The following is a 15,654-nucleotide window of genomic DNA, read 5'->3' as shown; positions in this document are numbered from 1 at the left end:
ACCCCAGACAGGCTGTGGGTGAGGCGGTGGAGACAGAAGCAGAACCTCTCGTCCAAGGACATCTCCGAGGAGACTTCTGGGAGGAGAGAGGTTCATCCAGAGCACACTTATGGCCATCAGACCTCATCAGAACGGAGCAAAAGGGCAAAAAAGGAAACTACCCCACACCAGTGAGTCAGTCACCAGAGACCCCGACCCTTCCCCGTGACTCCCAGCGGCTCCCAGCCCCCACTCCTCTCACCCAATCTCTCCTCCAGGACCCCAGCACCTTCCCCCACTTTGGGGTCCCCCAGCCTCCACCCCCTCATCCAGTGCCCTCCTCCGGCCTAGCCCTTTCTTCTTCTCTCGCTCATGTCTGCCCCACTTCCCCAGGGTCCCTCATCCTCCTTCAGGATCCCCCAAGTTCCTGCCACCCTCATCCGGGTTCCCCCAGCCTCTACCCCGCTGCAAGCCCCTAAACCTAATGAATCACGCCCCAGCCGGAAGCGTGGTATGTTGGCCTCGCTGGGCTAAACTCTTCGACCCTTCAGCGGTGCAGAGGTTCCTGAGCTGGGGGCTGCCCGTCTCCTGTAGCCGATTCCTGTGGCGCCAGCCGGGCGAGTTTCCGGTCAGTGCTCTCCTGCTGGGGGCAGGCGCCGGGGGGCTCCTGGCCATAGGTGAGTACAGGGCAGACGTCAGGGATGGGGCCCATCTTTTTTTTTTTTTGCGGTACGCGGGCCTCTCACTGTCGTGGCCTATCCCGTTGCGGAGCACAGGCTGCTGACGCGCAGGCTCAGCGGCCATGGCTCACGGGCCCAGCCGCTCCGCGGCATGTGGGATCTTCCCGGACCGGGGCACGAACCCGTGTCCCCTGCATCGGCAGGCGGACTCTCAACCACTGCACCACCAGGAAAGCCGTAGGGCCCCATCTTTTGACCTTTGGCTTCACCCTGTATCCTTAGGTCTCTTTCAGCTCCTGGTGAACCCTATGAACATCTATGAAGATCAGAAGATGGTGACATTGTACGGCTTGGTGGGTTAGTGCCGGGCTAGGGACAGGGACACAGCCCAGCTCTGGGTGCCCAGGGAGGAGTCTGCACTTGTTTCTTCTGTTCCCAAGTGTCCCTTGTAGCCTCAGCCTTGTTTTGGCCTTTGAGAGGAGGGAAGAGGCCCCCAGTCTACAGAAGAAGACACAGTCCTTGCCCACTAGAGTCTCCCCAATCTGAGGGACTCCCTATTACCCCCATGATATGGTCCAAACCCCACGACCATTCATAATCCCTATCTCTCCTGACCTCTCTGGTCTTGTTTCCTGCTGCTCCTGATAAATTCAATTCATTCACTCATTCATTCATTTAGCACTAACTGACCACTTGCTAAGGATTCAGCAGTGGACAAGGTTGACAAACACCCAGCACTTTAAAAAAAAATTTTACACTCCTAGAGCTTATAATATATATAACACATATTACACACACATACATACATTGTAATGTATAGTGCATACTTGTATATATACATGTGCAGTGACAGCTACAATGTAAATCTAATGATTTCTTTTTTTTATAATGATTTCTTTTTTTTTCTAATTGACATATAGTTGCTGTACAATATTATGTTAGTTTCAGGTGTACTACACAGTGATTTGACATTTTCAGACATTATGAAATGATCACCATGATAAGTCTAGGAACCATCTGTCCTTGTGCAAAGTTACTACAATATTATTGGCCATGTTCTTTTTTTAATTGAAGTACAGTTAATTTACAATGTTATATTAGTTTCAGCTGTACAGCTGAAGTACAGTTAATTTACAGTTAATTTACAATGTTATATTAGTTTCAGCTGTACAGCATATTGATTCAATATCTTTATAGGTTATACTCCATTTAAAGTTATTATAAAATATTGGCCATATTTTGGTCAATAAGGATATTGGCCAAATTCTTTACGCTATATATTATACCCCTGTGACTTATTTATTATATAGCTGGAAGTTTGTACCTCTTAATTCCCTTCAACTACTTCCCCCCTCCCCAACCCCACACCCGCACACCCAGCTCTTTCAGAGTTTACGTTCTCTTTCAAGTTTACATTCTAGTGGAGAGAGTTAGACAACACATGAACAAGAAATAAACAAGAGCATTTCTGATGGTGACAAGTGTTATGAAAAAAGTAAACCGGGGGATGTGATAGAAAGGGATTGGGAGCTAGCTTGAGTAGTCAGGGAAGGCTTCTCAGAGAAGGTGACATTTGATTGGAGACCTCGTATCAGGAGGTGTTGGGCCGCAAGAACAGAAAACCCACCTAAAAGTGGTTTAACCATAGAGGGAGTTTATCATCTCATATCACAAGTTTCAAGGTAGAGTGGTTTTGGAGTTTGGATAATTCAGCAGCTCAGTAAACCCACCAAGACTCAGCTTCCTTTTGACTTTTTTCTCTGCCGTCTTTGGTCTGTACATCATTCCTCTTCGGGTCATGAAATGGCTGCAGCAAATCCAGGCATCACATCCTCATACAGGAGTGTCAAAAGAGCAGAACATTCCTTCCTCATGTCTCTTATAAGAACAAAGAAAACTTCCCGTAACCCCCCAGCCAACTTCCCCCACACCTCTTTGGTCAGAGCGACAGCACGTGTCCCTTCCTAACACTGTCCCAGGCAAGGGGCTCGGACATGGCATCATCCCCGGTTCACTGAATGATCTACCTCTATGGGATACCAACAGGAAACTACTTTTTCCCTGACCACTGTATTCCAACCTTTCTCCCACTGATGACCTCTCACACAGACCCTTAGCTTTCTGGTGATTTTAATCTAGAAGACCTAGTCCTGCTTCAGTAATTATGACTGTTTTTAGGGTTTAAGAGGTCCAATCCAGTCTACGTCAAGATTTCAATCTCACGTCCATTCTCAAACATCTTCCCTCCTTACCGCCCCCTTGCCCCGCAGCTCAGGCCTGATCCCTGGCGTGAGGTCCCGCGGTGGAGAAGGGGGCACAGCCTGCTCACTCACTGTTTTTCTCCACTTCCTTCCCCTTCTGGTTCTTCTGATGTCAGAAAGGGGATTAGAAGAATTAGAGGAAAAGGGACAAAAGTCTGAAGTCATCGATACTGTTTGAATTCCACCGCCTCTGTGCGGCGAGTGCTCACATCCTGGCTGTCTCGGGGGGCCCATTCATGGTCCCGCTGGAGGCTCTGTGTGGACCGCACAGTGCCCAGTTTCCTGCTGAGGGCAGTTCTCTTTGACTGACTTCGAATGAAGCTCCCTGTAGCTCCTACAGGCCACCTGCAGCCTCTTACCTTTAGACGCCTCCACCCAAGCAGGCAGAGGGTCCCCATCCCAGAGGGATGGCTTGAGGCCTGATGCCCTCCACACGTCTGCTTGTCCCAAAGGAAATGCACACATCCTTGCCCTGCCAAACTGGGAAAGCAGGGCCCCTTGCAGCTGCCCTCTCCCCTGTCATGATGAGAAGCGAGTACCACCCTCCATGTTCATGTTTCCCTGACACTCCCGGGAGGCCCTGCTGAGCACGTCCGTGAACTCTCCTCCCTCTCTGTGCTCCAGTGACAGCCCTGGGGTGGCCCTGCCAGGCTCTGCAGCTCAGCGGGCGTCCAGCTGGGAGGGATGAGCCGGGTTCCCCTTCTTGCAGCACCAGCTTCAGAAGGGTTCTCTTGGAGTCTGTCACTGGGCATGAGGAAGTGAACACCCATCCTCTCCTCAGACTCTCCTCCCATGTCTGCCAACTCTAACCACTTCTCTCTATGTCCAGAAAACTCAGATTTCTGGTCTTGCCTTTGTATAGACCGGTTGGGGTAGAGGGGTGTAAAACCAGTTTTGCTCTTTTGGTAAAGCCCAGACTGGGACCAGCAAGCTCCACGGGGCTCTCTTTAGAATGTAGAGCAACGCTTGGTCAACAATCAATCATCCTCAGAATGTAGGACAACTATTTATCCACTGTCGTCCTCAGCTTGAGTCTTGGCCAAAAGGCTGGTGGAGCCGGCCAGGTGAAGACTCTAGGAGGACGAGTGCTCCTGGCAGGGGGAACAGCGAGGGCAAAGACCTGAGAGGAGGAATGAGCTTGGCAAGTTCTAGGAACAGCAGTAGGCCAGCGTGGGCGGACATGGTGGGCAAAGGGCTGAGGAGCATGAGATCACTTCAGAAGGTAGTCAGGGGCCAGATCACGAGAGTCGGTCGACCGTATTAGGAGAGTCTGGATTTGTTCCCAAGTGAGACGGAAAGTCACTGCATGGTTTCCAGCAGAAAAGGGACATGATCGGATTTCATTTTTACAAGATCCCTCTGGCTGCCTTGTGAAAATGGAAGTTTAGGTTAGCAAGAGAGGAGCTAGGGGACTAGTTAGTCCCAGTGAGAGACGCTGGGGACTCTTATGAGGGCAGTGCAGATGGAGGGAAGAGTCAGGACTTGGGATTTTGCTTTGGCGATCCTTGGGAGAATGCTCTATCCACACAGGAATCTTCTAGGTTCCCTGACCAGTTTATGCTGTTCCTTTGGCCTGGAATGCCTAACAACACTTACTCATCTTCCAGGCCCAGCTGACACATCACCTCCTTTGTCCAGCCTTCCCAGCCCCACCCACCCCCGCAGAAATACCCGCTCCCTCCTTGGCTCCCACAGCTCTGTATAAGCACCTCCCTGTGCACTTAGCACTTGGTGTTGCAGTCATTTGTTTACCCGTCTGTCTCTCTCCCTGGATTACGAGCTTCAAGGAGCTCACTGTCTCCCTGCAGAGACCACAGGGAGACACATGTGAAACTGCTAAAACATACCAGGAGGTACACGATTAAGGGCTAAAATTAGGGACCGAGATGGTGAGTGCTGTAGGTGTCAGAGCACGGGGAATATTGAGGTGGCTGTGGCCTCTCTTCTCACTGCTCTGAGCACCAGTGCCTGTTTCCAGAATTTTTCTCTTGCTCTCTCTTCTCCCTCAGTACCTAGGGTTAGTGTGAATCCAGCCTGGAAAAGGGAAGTGTTGGCCCCCTTCCCTAACACAAACCCACACACTCATACACACACCAAGTCAATCACCAACCATGGCTTTTCAATCTCTAGCCATCTCTCCAAGCCCTTCCACAGGCTGCCACACAGTCGAACTCCGTAAATGGCTCTTCAATAAATGAATGAATGAGTGGTCTAGAAGGCCTATCAGAGTCAGTGTAAATGGGACAAGGGCAGTACAGTGATGGTTCTAGAAGGGAGTTGTGCGGGGTGGTGGGGGGGCGGTGTGTGCTCTGCAAACCTGGTGGTTTAGCGTCCTGACTCTGCCTCACCACCTCCTGGGCTCTCCTGACAGGCTTGGGGGCCATAGGCTGGGGTACCTCCCCTCACATCCGCTGCGCCAGCCTCCTGCTAGTACCCAAGATGCTGGGCAAGGAGGGCCGGCTCTTTGTGCTGGGATATGCCTTGGCCGCCATCTATGAGGGTGAGTGTGTGCCCCTGGGTACCAGTTAGTGACACTGAAGCAGTGACCCTGGGTGGGCCATCCATTGAGAGCCAGGCCTGGAGAAGGAGAAAGAGTGGGGGTCTAATCCCAGCTGTTCCAACTTGCTGTGTGTCCCTGAGAGAGTTCCTCCACATCTCTGGGCCACCTTAGTTTACACAGAGAAAAACATCAGGGGTTGAATGAGATGACCTCTCACCAGCTTCTGAGCCCCATCAGTGTACAGTTCTAGAAGGTGGTCACTGCCCGCAGAGCAGGAGCTAGGGATGGGCTGAAGAAAGTTAATTGGCTCTAGAGGGAGATAATCTACCAGGGCATCTTCCCCCAGGACCAGTGGCCAACCTGCGGCACAACCTCAATGAGGTGATAGCATCGCTCGGCTGCACTGTGGAGCTGCAGATCAACAACACCCGCTCGGCTTGGCGTGTCTCCACAGCCCCCCTGCGGGCAGTGTTCAAGGACCTGCTGGTCAGGACCCTACACAGGCAGGGCCTAGGGGTCCCTCTCCCCGCAGGGCCTAGATGACCTGAGCTGGGACCCTGGACTTACAGTTTCCCAATGGGGGCGGTACTGGCATTTTTGGCAGAACTGTTCCCAAACATTGCAGGATGTGCCCTGATCCCTGGACACTCAATGCCAGGAGAGCCCCTGCCCGCAGCCACTGGGACACACCACACACACACTTCCAAACACCTGAGTAGGTGGTACTCTGCGCAGATGAGCTAGAACGTCAGGAAACTGGGGGCCCTGGCCTTGAGGAGTTTGGAAACTTTGAGGATCAGGGGATGAGGGAATTGGGTACTGGAGATTAGAAGAATTGGAAAGTTGAGGAGTTGGGGAGAGAAGGGCTGAGGGGCTTGGGAGTCAGGGACATTGAGATGGCACAATGGCCTGAGAGGTTAGTGATGAGGGGTGAAGTCCAAGGACCTGGGGAACCCCTCCTTGACTAACCAGGACTTGGGATGGGAGGCCTCAGGAGGAGCTGGGAGCCTGGGATGTAAGCAGAGCAGAGGCACCTGGGGAGGAGAGGGGGCTCCCAAGCACTACGAACAGTGGACTGTTTGAGACGAGAGGCCATCTCTGGGCCTAGGCTCCCTATAGGCTTGAGGTAAGAGCCCAAAGCTTGGCTAACAGGGGAAGAACAGGCTGTCTGGCAGCAGAAGCTCTAAGCTCGCATGCCTGACCCCTTTCCTCCCTCCGACCCCAGAGCAGCAAAGAGTCATTGAAAGCCAAGACTCAGAACATCACCAACACCTTTGAGGAACTGGATGCCCAGGTGAGCAGTGAGAGTGGATACGCGCCCGAGGATGCCGAGGGCTCGGAGGAGACAGCCCCAGGCAGAGAGACCCTCCGCGCCTCAGCCTTCAGACACCGCCTCTCTACACAGAAGATGTATGAGCTGAAGACCAAGCTGCGTTGCTCCCGTGAGGGGGATCCCTGGGCAGGGGAGGGCGGGGAGGGCCGCCGGGCCAGGGCTCCGGGTCAGGGTGTGGGGACCTCAGACCCGCACTGCCCCTTCCCGCAGATGTGGTGAACAAGGCCATGATAAACTGCCGCCGCTGGTTTGACCAAAAGCACAGAGAGTGCCTTCAACGCATCTGGGTCCCACTGCTCAACCACCTGCTCTGCCTGCCCATGAAGTTCAAGTTCTTCTGTGGCATTGCCAAGGGTCAGCATAGTGGCAGGAGGGAGGGGAGCAGCAGGGCTAGGGATCTGAGTCCTTGGGGACCGCTGGGTAGGTGCAGGGCAGGAAGGCATTCAGGAGGGGAGGCTTTCGGCTCTGAGGACGCAGCATCCTCAGGGTCCAGCCCTTCCAACTGACCAGCTTTGTGACTCAGGTGAGTTTACAGCAAGGCTCTCAGCTTCGTCTCTTCATTTGAAAGATGGGCATAATGATAGTACTCATGCCATTAGGGGTTTTGAGGATTTAAGGGGATAATACATGTAAAGCAGGTAACAGAACTGGCCCACAGAGGAATGGCTCTATTAAGTATCAGCTGTCATAATTAGTTAGTGTTTGGTATGGTTATAGACAGGTGAAAAAAATGGGGGAAAGAATTCAAGGAGAGTAAACAGGGGAAAGACTCGGGGTGGTAGAAAGTCATGGGCGGGGACTTTCAGTGGTTAGGACTCTGCACGCCCACTGCCAAGGACCCAGGTTCAATCCCTGGCGGGAGAACTAAGATTCCACAAGTCACATAGTGCAGAAAAAAGAAAGAAAGAAAGTCATGGGCAGAGAGACAAAAAAGCAGCATGAAGAGGATCACGGGAAGGGAGGACTGGAGGCCGGGCCCAGGGAGGCCCCTAACCTGGTCCCCCTGTCCACCAGTGATGGAAGTTTGGTGCCGTAGTCGCATCCCAGTAGAAGGCAACTTTGGGCAGACCTATGACTCCCTCAATCAGTCTATTCGCGGCCTGGAGGGGGAATTTTCAGCCACTATTAACCTCAAGGTAGGAGAGGGGCAGTGTAAGGGTGGGGGGCACAGGGAACAGGGCGTGAGGAAAAGAGCAAGGGAGTGGGCACAGGAGGGAGGTGGCTGGCTGTGAGGGAGGGGGAAGAGACGAGGAGTGGTGCTGGGACTGGGTGACAGGAGAGGGAGGGTGCCGAGCCTGCGGCGGGCACAGGGACCTGCCTCTGGATGGGTGGTCGGCCAGGTGTGAGGAGGTGTCAGCTCATACAGGTGAAAGACTGTGTCAAGGAGGGCAGCGAACAGAAGACAGCGGCAACTCCTAAAGGTCCTGGGAAGAGCTGGGGACAGGAGCGGGGCATCAGGGGAGAGAAGCCACAGAGAGGCTGGGAGGCTGGGTCTGGGCCTCTGAGTCGGCACCCGGGCCGTCCACCAGGAAGAGAAGCGGGCTGGGGTGCTGGGCCTCAACACGAGCTGGGAACACGTGAGCACCGAGGTGCGGGACTACGTGAGACGCCAGGAGGCCCGGCTCGAGTGGATCCTGGGGCTGCTGCACGTGCTGCTCTCCTGCACCTTCCTGTTCGTCCTCCACGCGTGAGTCCTGACCTCCACCCAGATGCCCCTTCCTCCGCTCCAGATTGGAGACCTGCCCTGAGGGAGGCCCTAAGAATGGAGCTGCAGGGCCCTCCTCCGACTCTGAATGTGAATGTTCTTGCGCCTTTAACTTTGCCTTTTTACAGAGCTGGGATCGCTGTTTACCCAAAGGTAAGAGAAATGTGGACATTTTGTCAGAAGAAACAGTTACCCATGTTCCCACCACCTTAAAAGGGCGACCGTCTTCATTCATCTACCTCCTTCCGGCCTTTATCCCAACGCTGACTTTTTTTTTTTCCACTTTTAGCTTTGACTTTTGATTTTTTTTCTTGCCCTTCATATTCCCCTTGGCTCTGACTTTGTGCCATTTTTATCGTCCAACTCTGCTTTCATTTTCTCCCGCCCGCTGCGTTGGCTGCTACTTTCCCTCCATTTGGACCAAAGTCCTCAACCCCACCCAGCCTGGCATCCAGCTGGGCTGCCCTGAGCCTCACTCAGCTTCCCTGCTGACCTCTGGACCCTTTATTTCCTGTCTCCACCCCCAAATGCCTGAGATGGGCAGGGGCTGGGCAAGGGCGGCCACAGGGGCGCCTGCTCTCTCTGCCCCTGTTTGTGGGGCTTAGAGTGACAGCAGGTGAGTGGTTATGTGTGTGCCCAGGGCCCTGTGGGACGACGAAGATCAATGAGCCATATTCCTGCCTTCAAGAAGCTCAGGGTCTAGGGGAGGCAGGCGAGGCATCCACAAACCAGAGATGGTTCAAGGGCTGTACTATGGACTGTCTCTCGGGACTGGTATGGGAGCCGAGGAGGGGCCCCTGCAAGGGCCATAACTGGGCTTCAAAAGGCTGCAGATGGGGAGCTACAGTCAAGAAGAGGAAAGGTGTTCTCTTGGACCAGGAATCTGGCATTTGTGGGATGTGGAAGGCAGAGGCTGGGGTTGAGGACTGGGCTGAAGTGGGCATGGCCAGAACAGTCTGGAAATCCCTGCAGGAGGGCCCTGAACTGCCCCACAGTTGCAAGGTTGCAGGGTGGACTGGGACAGCCTGGAGGCAGGGAGGCCAAACTGGGTCAGAGATTAGGGAGCCTGAGTGGAGTGGGGCATGGCAGGAAGTTGGCCTGAGATGGAGGGAGGTAGGGGGAAGGTGCAGCAGGTCTCAGAGCCAGCTTGGGGAGGGAAGGAAGGAGGCACAGAGTCAAAAGCCACTTCCAGGTTTTCAACCTGGGTGAGGTCACTCTCTGAAGGGGCTGAGCTGGCTGAGGGGCGGAGACCAGACTCAGGAGGCCCAGGCCCAACAGCGCTAGGTCTCTCCACAAGGGGGCGCCCACAGTCTTTCTTTGCATTTATAGTTACTTCTAAAGGCAAAGATGTGGATTTTTACAGGGTCCCAGAACCAACAGCATTGGAACTTATGTTTCACGGTTTACAGAGCTTATTTAATGTACTTATACAGTTTTAAACACATTTCCAACAATTAACATTTTTTCCTCAGGAAACTGAGTCATTATGTGGGACTTTGGGAGATACACAGAGGAGAGTTACATTTGCACGGGCACACACACGCACACACGGAAAACATCGCCACACGCAAGGGTGTGTCAGAGGAGAAGGGAAATGATGCTTGAGACGAGTTTTGCTTGAAGTGACCTCCGAGAGATGTTTTGAGGGCTCGGCCAAGAGGCAGGGACTTGAGAGGTGAACGTGGGAGTCAATGGATCAGGTGATTTCTTCAACCTCGAGGGGTTTCCTTGTCTCCGTGCCTTTGCTCCTGCTGTTTCTTCTGCCTGATATTCATCCTGGAAGTTCCATGCCTGGGAAACCTTCCCCTACCTCCCAGGCACACGCATGCACTTACACGACGCTCCCTCCCCTCCTCACCTCTGTTATGTCTCATCCGTGTGTATGTGCATGTCTTTCACTGGACCGTGGACTGCTGGAGGGCAGGGCAGAGCCTTCTTCTAGGACGCAGGTGGTGCTCGGTGCATGCTGGGTGGCCAGCTGACTGTGCGTCAGGGAAGCCCATGGTTGGGGGTGGGTGAACCTGGAGGCGATGGAGACACCCTCGTCCACAGGTGCTTCTCCTATGTGGACAGCTATAACGGGGACATCCGCTTCGACAACATCTACATCAGCACCTACTTCTGTCAGATCGATGAACGCAGGAAGAAGCTGGTGAGTGGGCACAGCCCTACCCAAGGGTGCCCTGCTCTGTGCCCTGTGTGGCTTCACGCTCCAGGAGGGCAGAGGGGAAAGGGAGAGGGCGCTCAGTGCTCTCACCATGTGGACGTTTTTCCCAGGGCAAGCGGACTCTGCTGCCACTCCGCAGCGCTGAGAAGAAAACCGTCATCTTCCCCTGGGACCCCACTATCCAGGCCACAGAAATGAGAAATGTGGTGAGGATGGCACGAAGGGGAGGCCCCTGGATCCTACTAGAGGCGGGATCTGCAGGAGGGAGGGCAAAGGCGTCAGAGGGGACTCCATGCCAGGGCCAAAGGCGCTACCCAGCTCTGACCCTCCTGCTCCCTTGGCAGATGAAGGAGCTCATGGAGACACTGCCCGTGCTGCTGCTGCTACTACTGCTGTGTGGCCTGGACTGGGCTCTCTACTCCATCTTCGACACCATCCGCCACCACTCCTTTGTGCAGTACTCCTTCCGCAGTGAGCCCAGTCCCCACTCCAGGCTCCAGGCCCAAGAGACACCCCCTTGGAGAACTCCCACCCTTGTGCACACACCCCTCCCTAATTCTTCCAATTTCGTCACCTCCTTCTGCATCTCGGCCCCTCCCTGTCCTCCTTAGGGTCAAATATCAACCCTGCAACCTGACAGCTATCACTGGGGCCCTCTGTTTCCACCCCCCTTTATATCTACCAAAAGGAGGAATTAGTACTCAGTGAAGGGATGGAAAGTCCCGTGCAGTTGAGAAGTATTTGTATGCCTTGACCTCTCCCCTACATCCAGTCCCCAACCTGCCCCATCCCCTTAACTCCAACTCTTTCCTGACTCCCCGCCCCACACACACCACGTTCCCTATCCTGGCTTCAGGCAGTCATAAACTGGAGGTGAAAGTCGGGGGAGACTCCATGCTTGCCCGGCTTCTTCGGAATACCATCGGAGCCCTGAACACCTCCTCGGAGACGGTGGTGGAATCCAACAACATGCGTGAGTGATGCTGAAAGTTTGGATCAGAGGAATTGAGGGCTGGGAGGGCCAGGGTCTTTCCAAGACAAAGAGTTGGGGGACTGGGCCTTGGCTGTGGCAAGATGGGGGTTGGCGTGCTTGCATTGGAGAAATTAAACTAGGGAACATCAGGTCAGGCTTGAAGATTTGGAGGATGACAGACTTGGGTCAGAGGAGTCTGAGGGCTGGGGCTTTGGGGCCAGATGGTCCCAGCCCTCTGGAGCAGTGCTGTTTAACAGAACTTTCTGCCGTGATGGAAAATTTCTACATCTGTGCCAAGTTGAGCAAATAGCCTCATGGGCCTAGTGGCTATAGTCCGACAGCACAGCTCTGCAGGGTGAGGGGCAGGCAGGAGGAGAACAGGGTAATCAGAGATTTAACCCACACCCCACTGGCATGGGGAATTCAACCCAGAGCCGCGGCCGGGCCTGGCCAGATCCCTGACACGCCTGCCTCCTCTGCCAGCCTGCCTGCCCCAGCCCGTGCTCCTGAGTACCAGGGCCTATTTGAGGGCTGCACTACCAAGCGGCCTGCTAGTGTGTCTCTGCCTGCTCCAAGCTTTCAGCTACCGGCTCCGGAGGGTCATCGTAGCCTTCTACTTCCCCAAGGTGCGCCTCACCCTGCCCTCTCCACCCCTGCATACACAAACACACCAGCCTGAGCCCAGCTCCCCACAAGCCCCATCTTTGGGGAATGTCTTCCTCCTCTGTACTGTCTCCCTGGCCCCAGCGTGAGAAGAAGCGGATCCTTTTCCTCTACAACGATCTCCTGAGGAAGAGAGCAGCCTTCACCCAACTGAGGAGGGCCACCATCGTGAGACGGGCACGACAGCAGAGGGCTCCTGTAAGTCCAGGCCTGTGCCCCTGGCTGGGTCTGAGAACTGAGGGGGACAGGCATCTCCCCTCAGTCCACCCAGCCCCCACCAAGGCCCCAGGCCTACTGATGCTCAGTGAGTTCTTATGGAATGCATGCCAAGGGCCCTGGTCATCCAGCTCCTGGAGGTCAAGGCTGTGTCCATCTCTGTGCCCCAGGATTCAGCCCAGCCTGAGATCCTAAGTGGACCATTGGGAAGCAGGCAGAAAAGGGGAATCAGATTTGATACCATCAGGTCAAAGGAGAGCAAGAGGGGTTCATCAGAAACAAGGGACCCAAGACAAAGCCACAGGTTCTTCTGAGAGGGCTTCAGACCAGAACCTCAGTGCAGTCCCATCGGTGGGTGGGGTGGGAGATTGGTGGATGAGGGGAAGCAGGTGGGCTGGGGATCAGGGAGGCTTCATGAAGGGGCACGCAGTATACAGAAAGAGCACACCGTGGGAAGAAGCAGGCTCCAGTCCACACTCCCTCATTAAGCTGTGTGACCTTGGCCATGGTCTTCACTGGACCTCAGTTTTTCCTCTGAAGAATGGGAAGTTTGGACAGATCTGTAAGGCCTGCTCACTAGAGATCAGTAATAGAGTGGTGGTCAGGTGTGGGGCTCTGGTGCCAGAGAGTCTGGGTTTGAATCCTGGCTCCTCCCCTTATTACTATGACAATTGTGTGATCTTGAACACACATAAATGCTGAGCCTTGGTCTTTCCCTTCTGTAAAATGGAGTTAACTACTCCATCTAGTTGTAGTAAGGATTAAATGAGTTTCACTGTCACGGTGCAGGCACATAGCAAATTCTGTACGCGTGTTAGTTGTCACTGTGTGATCCTAGGCAAGTGATCACCTCTCCAAGCATCAGTTTTCTTGCCTGAAAAAGAGATGATGATAACAATATCTGCCTTACATGGTTATTGTTTGAATTGAGTTAATTTACTTACAGTTTCTCGGTACAGTGCCCAATACTATTTAAAAAACAAGTGGCAGTCACTCTTATTTAATCAGCCCTAACAAAGCTCATAAAAGTGAGAGACTGTGTTTGCTTAACTTTTTCCTCCAGTGCCTAGATCCCCCAACTCCCATGACACACAGTAGGGGCTGAATGAATGTCTGATGAAAAAATGAACATATTACAGGAGGAGGTGAGCTCCATGTCCTTCTATTCCACCATCTTGATCCAGCCTCCTAAGAAACTCACTGAAAATGAACATACTATGATTCCACGACCAGATCATGGAGTTAACTGGATTTTGATGGGTAGATGGAAATGTGAAGAGCATTCATTCCAAGCTAAGGGAACAGAATGTGCAAAGACTCAGAGTCCAAAGGGAATGCCAAGTGCCAGAGCTAGTCTAAGGAGAAAGTGGCACAGAAGATGCAAATTTCAGGGAGGGGTAAGTTGGAGCAGAGGCTAGAAAGAGACCAGACTGTGGAAGGCTCAGAAGGCCAAGCCCAGGAGTTCTGCCTTTGTTTGGCAGGCAGTGGAGCCCCTGGAGCTTCTTTCTTTCTTTTTTATTTTTTAATATTCATTTATTTATTTGGCTGCACCAAATAAATAAATGGCTCTTAGTTGAGGCACACAGGATCTTCGTTGCAGCATGCAGGATCTTTAGTTGCGGCATGTGGGATCTAATTCCCTGACCAGGGATTGAACCTGGGCCCCCTGCATTGGGAGCATGGAGTCTTAGCCACTGGACCACCAGGGAAGTCCCAACCCCTGGAGTTCCTTTTTTTTTTTTTTTTAAATATTTATTTATTTATTTGGCTGCTGCTCTGGGTCTTAGTTGCGGCACGCGGAATCCCCATTGCTGCCTGTGGGATTTTCTTTGCGGCATGCGGGATCTTTTAGTTGCAGCACGCAGGCTCTTAGTTGTGGCATGTGGGATCTAGTTCCCTGACCAGAGATCAAACCTGGGCCCCCTGCACCAGAAGCGCGGAGTCTTAACCACTGGACCACCAGGGAAGTGCCCCCTGGAGTTTCTTGAGCAAAGAGCATCTGGTAAGGTGGCCTGAGAATTCCTGGCAATTGTGCGGAGAGAGGGTGGGAGAGCGAGAGAGCATAATGAGCCAGGCTTGTGATTTGGAATCAGGGTACCTGCGTCCAGGCAGGTTTGATTGTTCAGTCTGTGCCTTTGGGGAAGTCACTTAACATTTATGAGATTCATCTTTCTCATCTGTAAAGTGGGGGGAGAACACAATAGTGATAGTCTTATCTGTCCTACTCACTTCTCAGCCCCACGGTGAGAATCAAATAAGGCGATTTATGGTAACGTGATGCTGGTAGTTGCTGTTACTGGCTGGGAGAGAATCGAGGCTTCATCCTCCCACTCTCCATCACGGAGTGAGGGAGCCTCTCTAGGACCCACTTGCATAGCACCCTCGCCCTCCAGGGGTCTTTGCCCAATCTAGCTTTCTCCAACATGTGGGCATAGTCAGGCCTTGAGACTTCAGACAAGAAGCGCTAACAGGCTCTAAACCCCCCTTGCCTCCCAACAGCGCCGCCACCTGGCGGACATCCTGCACCGCCGCTGCCTGCCCCTCTTGCGCCCCTGGCTGCGCAGGCGATGCGTGGTGTGCCAGGCACCCGAGACGCCCGAGTCCTACGTGTGCCCTACGCCGGATTGCGAGGCAGTGTACTGCCGGTCGTGCTGGAACGACATGCGGCAGCGGTGCCCGGTCTGCACACCCCGCGAGGAGCTCTCCTCCTCCGCCTACAGCGACAGCAACGACGATGCTAACTACGCGGAGTGAAGAGGCGTCCTGCTGGCTCTCCCACCCGCTCCTTCCTGTTTAATAAAATGCTTTGTACACGCCTGCTGCCCGCGCTTCGCGGGGGTCCGGTACGGGAGGGTGAGCCGGGCAATCGGGAGAACCGGCCCGCCTGATCCGACAGAGCGGGGCGGCTGACTTGAGGCCAGAGGGCAGTGAAGCTGCTAGAAAGGCGTCGGGACCCAGGGCCGGGTGGAGGCGCGGCTCCCAAGGCGGTCGGACCGGGCCTCGGCTCCTATTTTGCACAGTAGCCGGGAAGCCCTGTGCAGACCAGCGCTGGCCGTGCGGGAGTCGGAGTCATGGGCTAGGTCCACGCCTCTTTGGGACCCGGCGCGCTGTGGGGGCGGGGCCTTCCGAGGGCGGAGCCTGGCTCTGGGGGGGTGGGAGGGGGCGGGGCGGGGCCTG

General features: G+C 54.1%; 1 protein-coding gene across 1 annotated transcript; it reads left to right on the top strand.

Annotated features, from left to right (window-relative positions):
• The first annotated feature begins 463 nt into the window (after positions 1–463).
• Positions 464–15,623, top strand: DCST1 (DC-STAMP domain containing 1). The gene is made up of 15 exons (XM_033861514.2): positions 464–656; positions 942–1,016; positions 5,292–5,420; positions 5,767–5,906; positions 6,646–6,862; positions 6,964–7,107; positions 7,768–7,889; positions 8,283–8,440; positions 10,511–10,610; positions 10,736–10,831; positions 10,970–11,096; positions 11,482–11,598; positions 12,082–12,224; positions 12,346–12,459; positions 14,977–15,623. Exons 1-15 carry the CDS (start codon positions 464–466, stop codon positions 15,229–15,231), a joined length of 2,130 nt encoding a protein of 709 aa, XP_033717405.1. The 3' UTR covers positions 15,232–15,623.
• The last annotated feature ends 31 nt before the right edge of the window (positions 15,624–15,654 follow it).

Source organism: Tursiops truncatus, chromosome 1 (genome assembly GCF_011762595.2).
Source record: "Tursiops truncatus isolate mTurTru1 chromosome 1, mTurTru1.mat.Y, whole genome shotgun sequence".
NCBI lineage: Eukaryota > Metazoa > Chordata > Mammalia > Artiodactyla > Delphinidae > Tursiops > Tursiops truncatus.
The sequence above is the reverse complement of the archived record's forward strand: the minus strand, read 5'-3'. Positions and strand labels throughout refer to the sequence as shown.

Coding starts and splice junctions, on each gene's coding strand:
- DCST1 (XM_033861514.2), top strand. CDS start 464: ATGAATCACGCCCCAGCCGGAAGCGTGGTATGTTGGCCTCGCTGGGCT. Junction 7,108..7,767: donor CTTCTGTGGCATTGCCAAGG/GTCAGCATAGTG, acceptor CCTGTCCACCAG/TGATGGAAGTTTGGTGCCGT. Junction 7,890..8,282: donor CAGCCACTATTAACCTCAAG/GTAGGAGAGGGG, acceptor GCCGTCCACCAG/GAAGAGAAGCGGGCTGGGGT.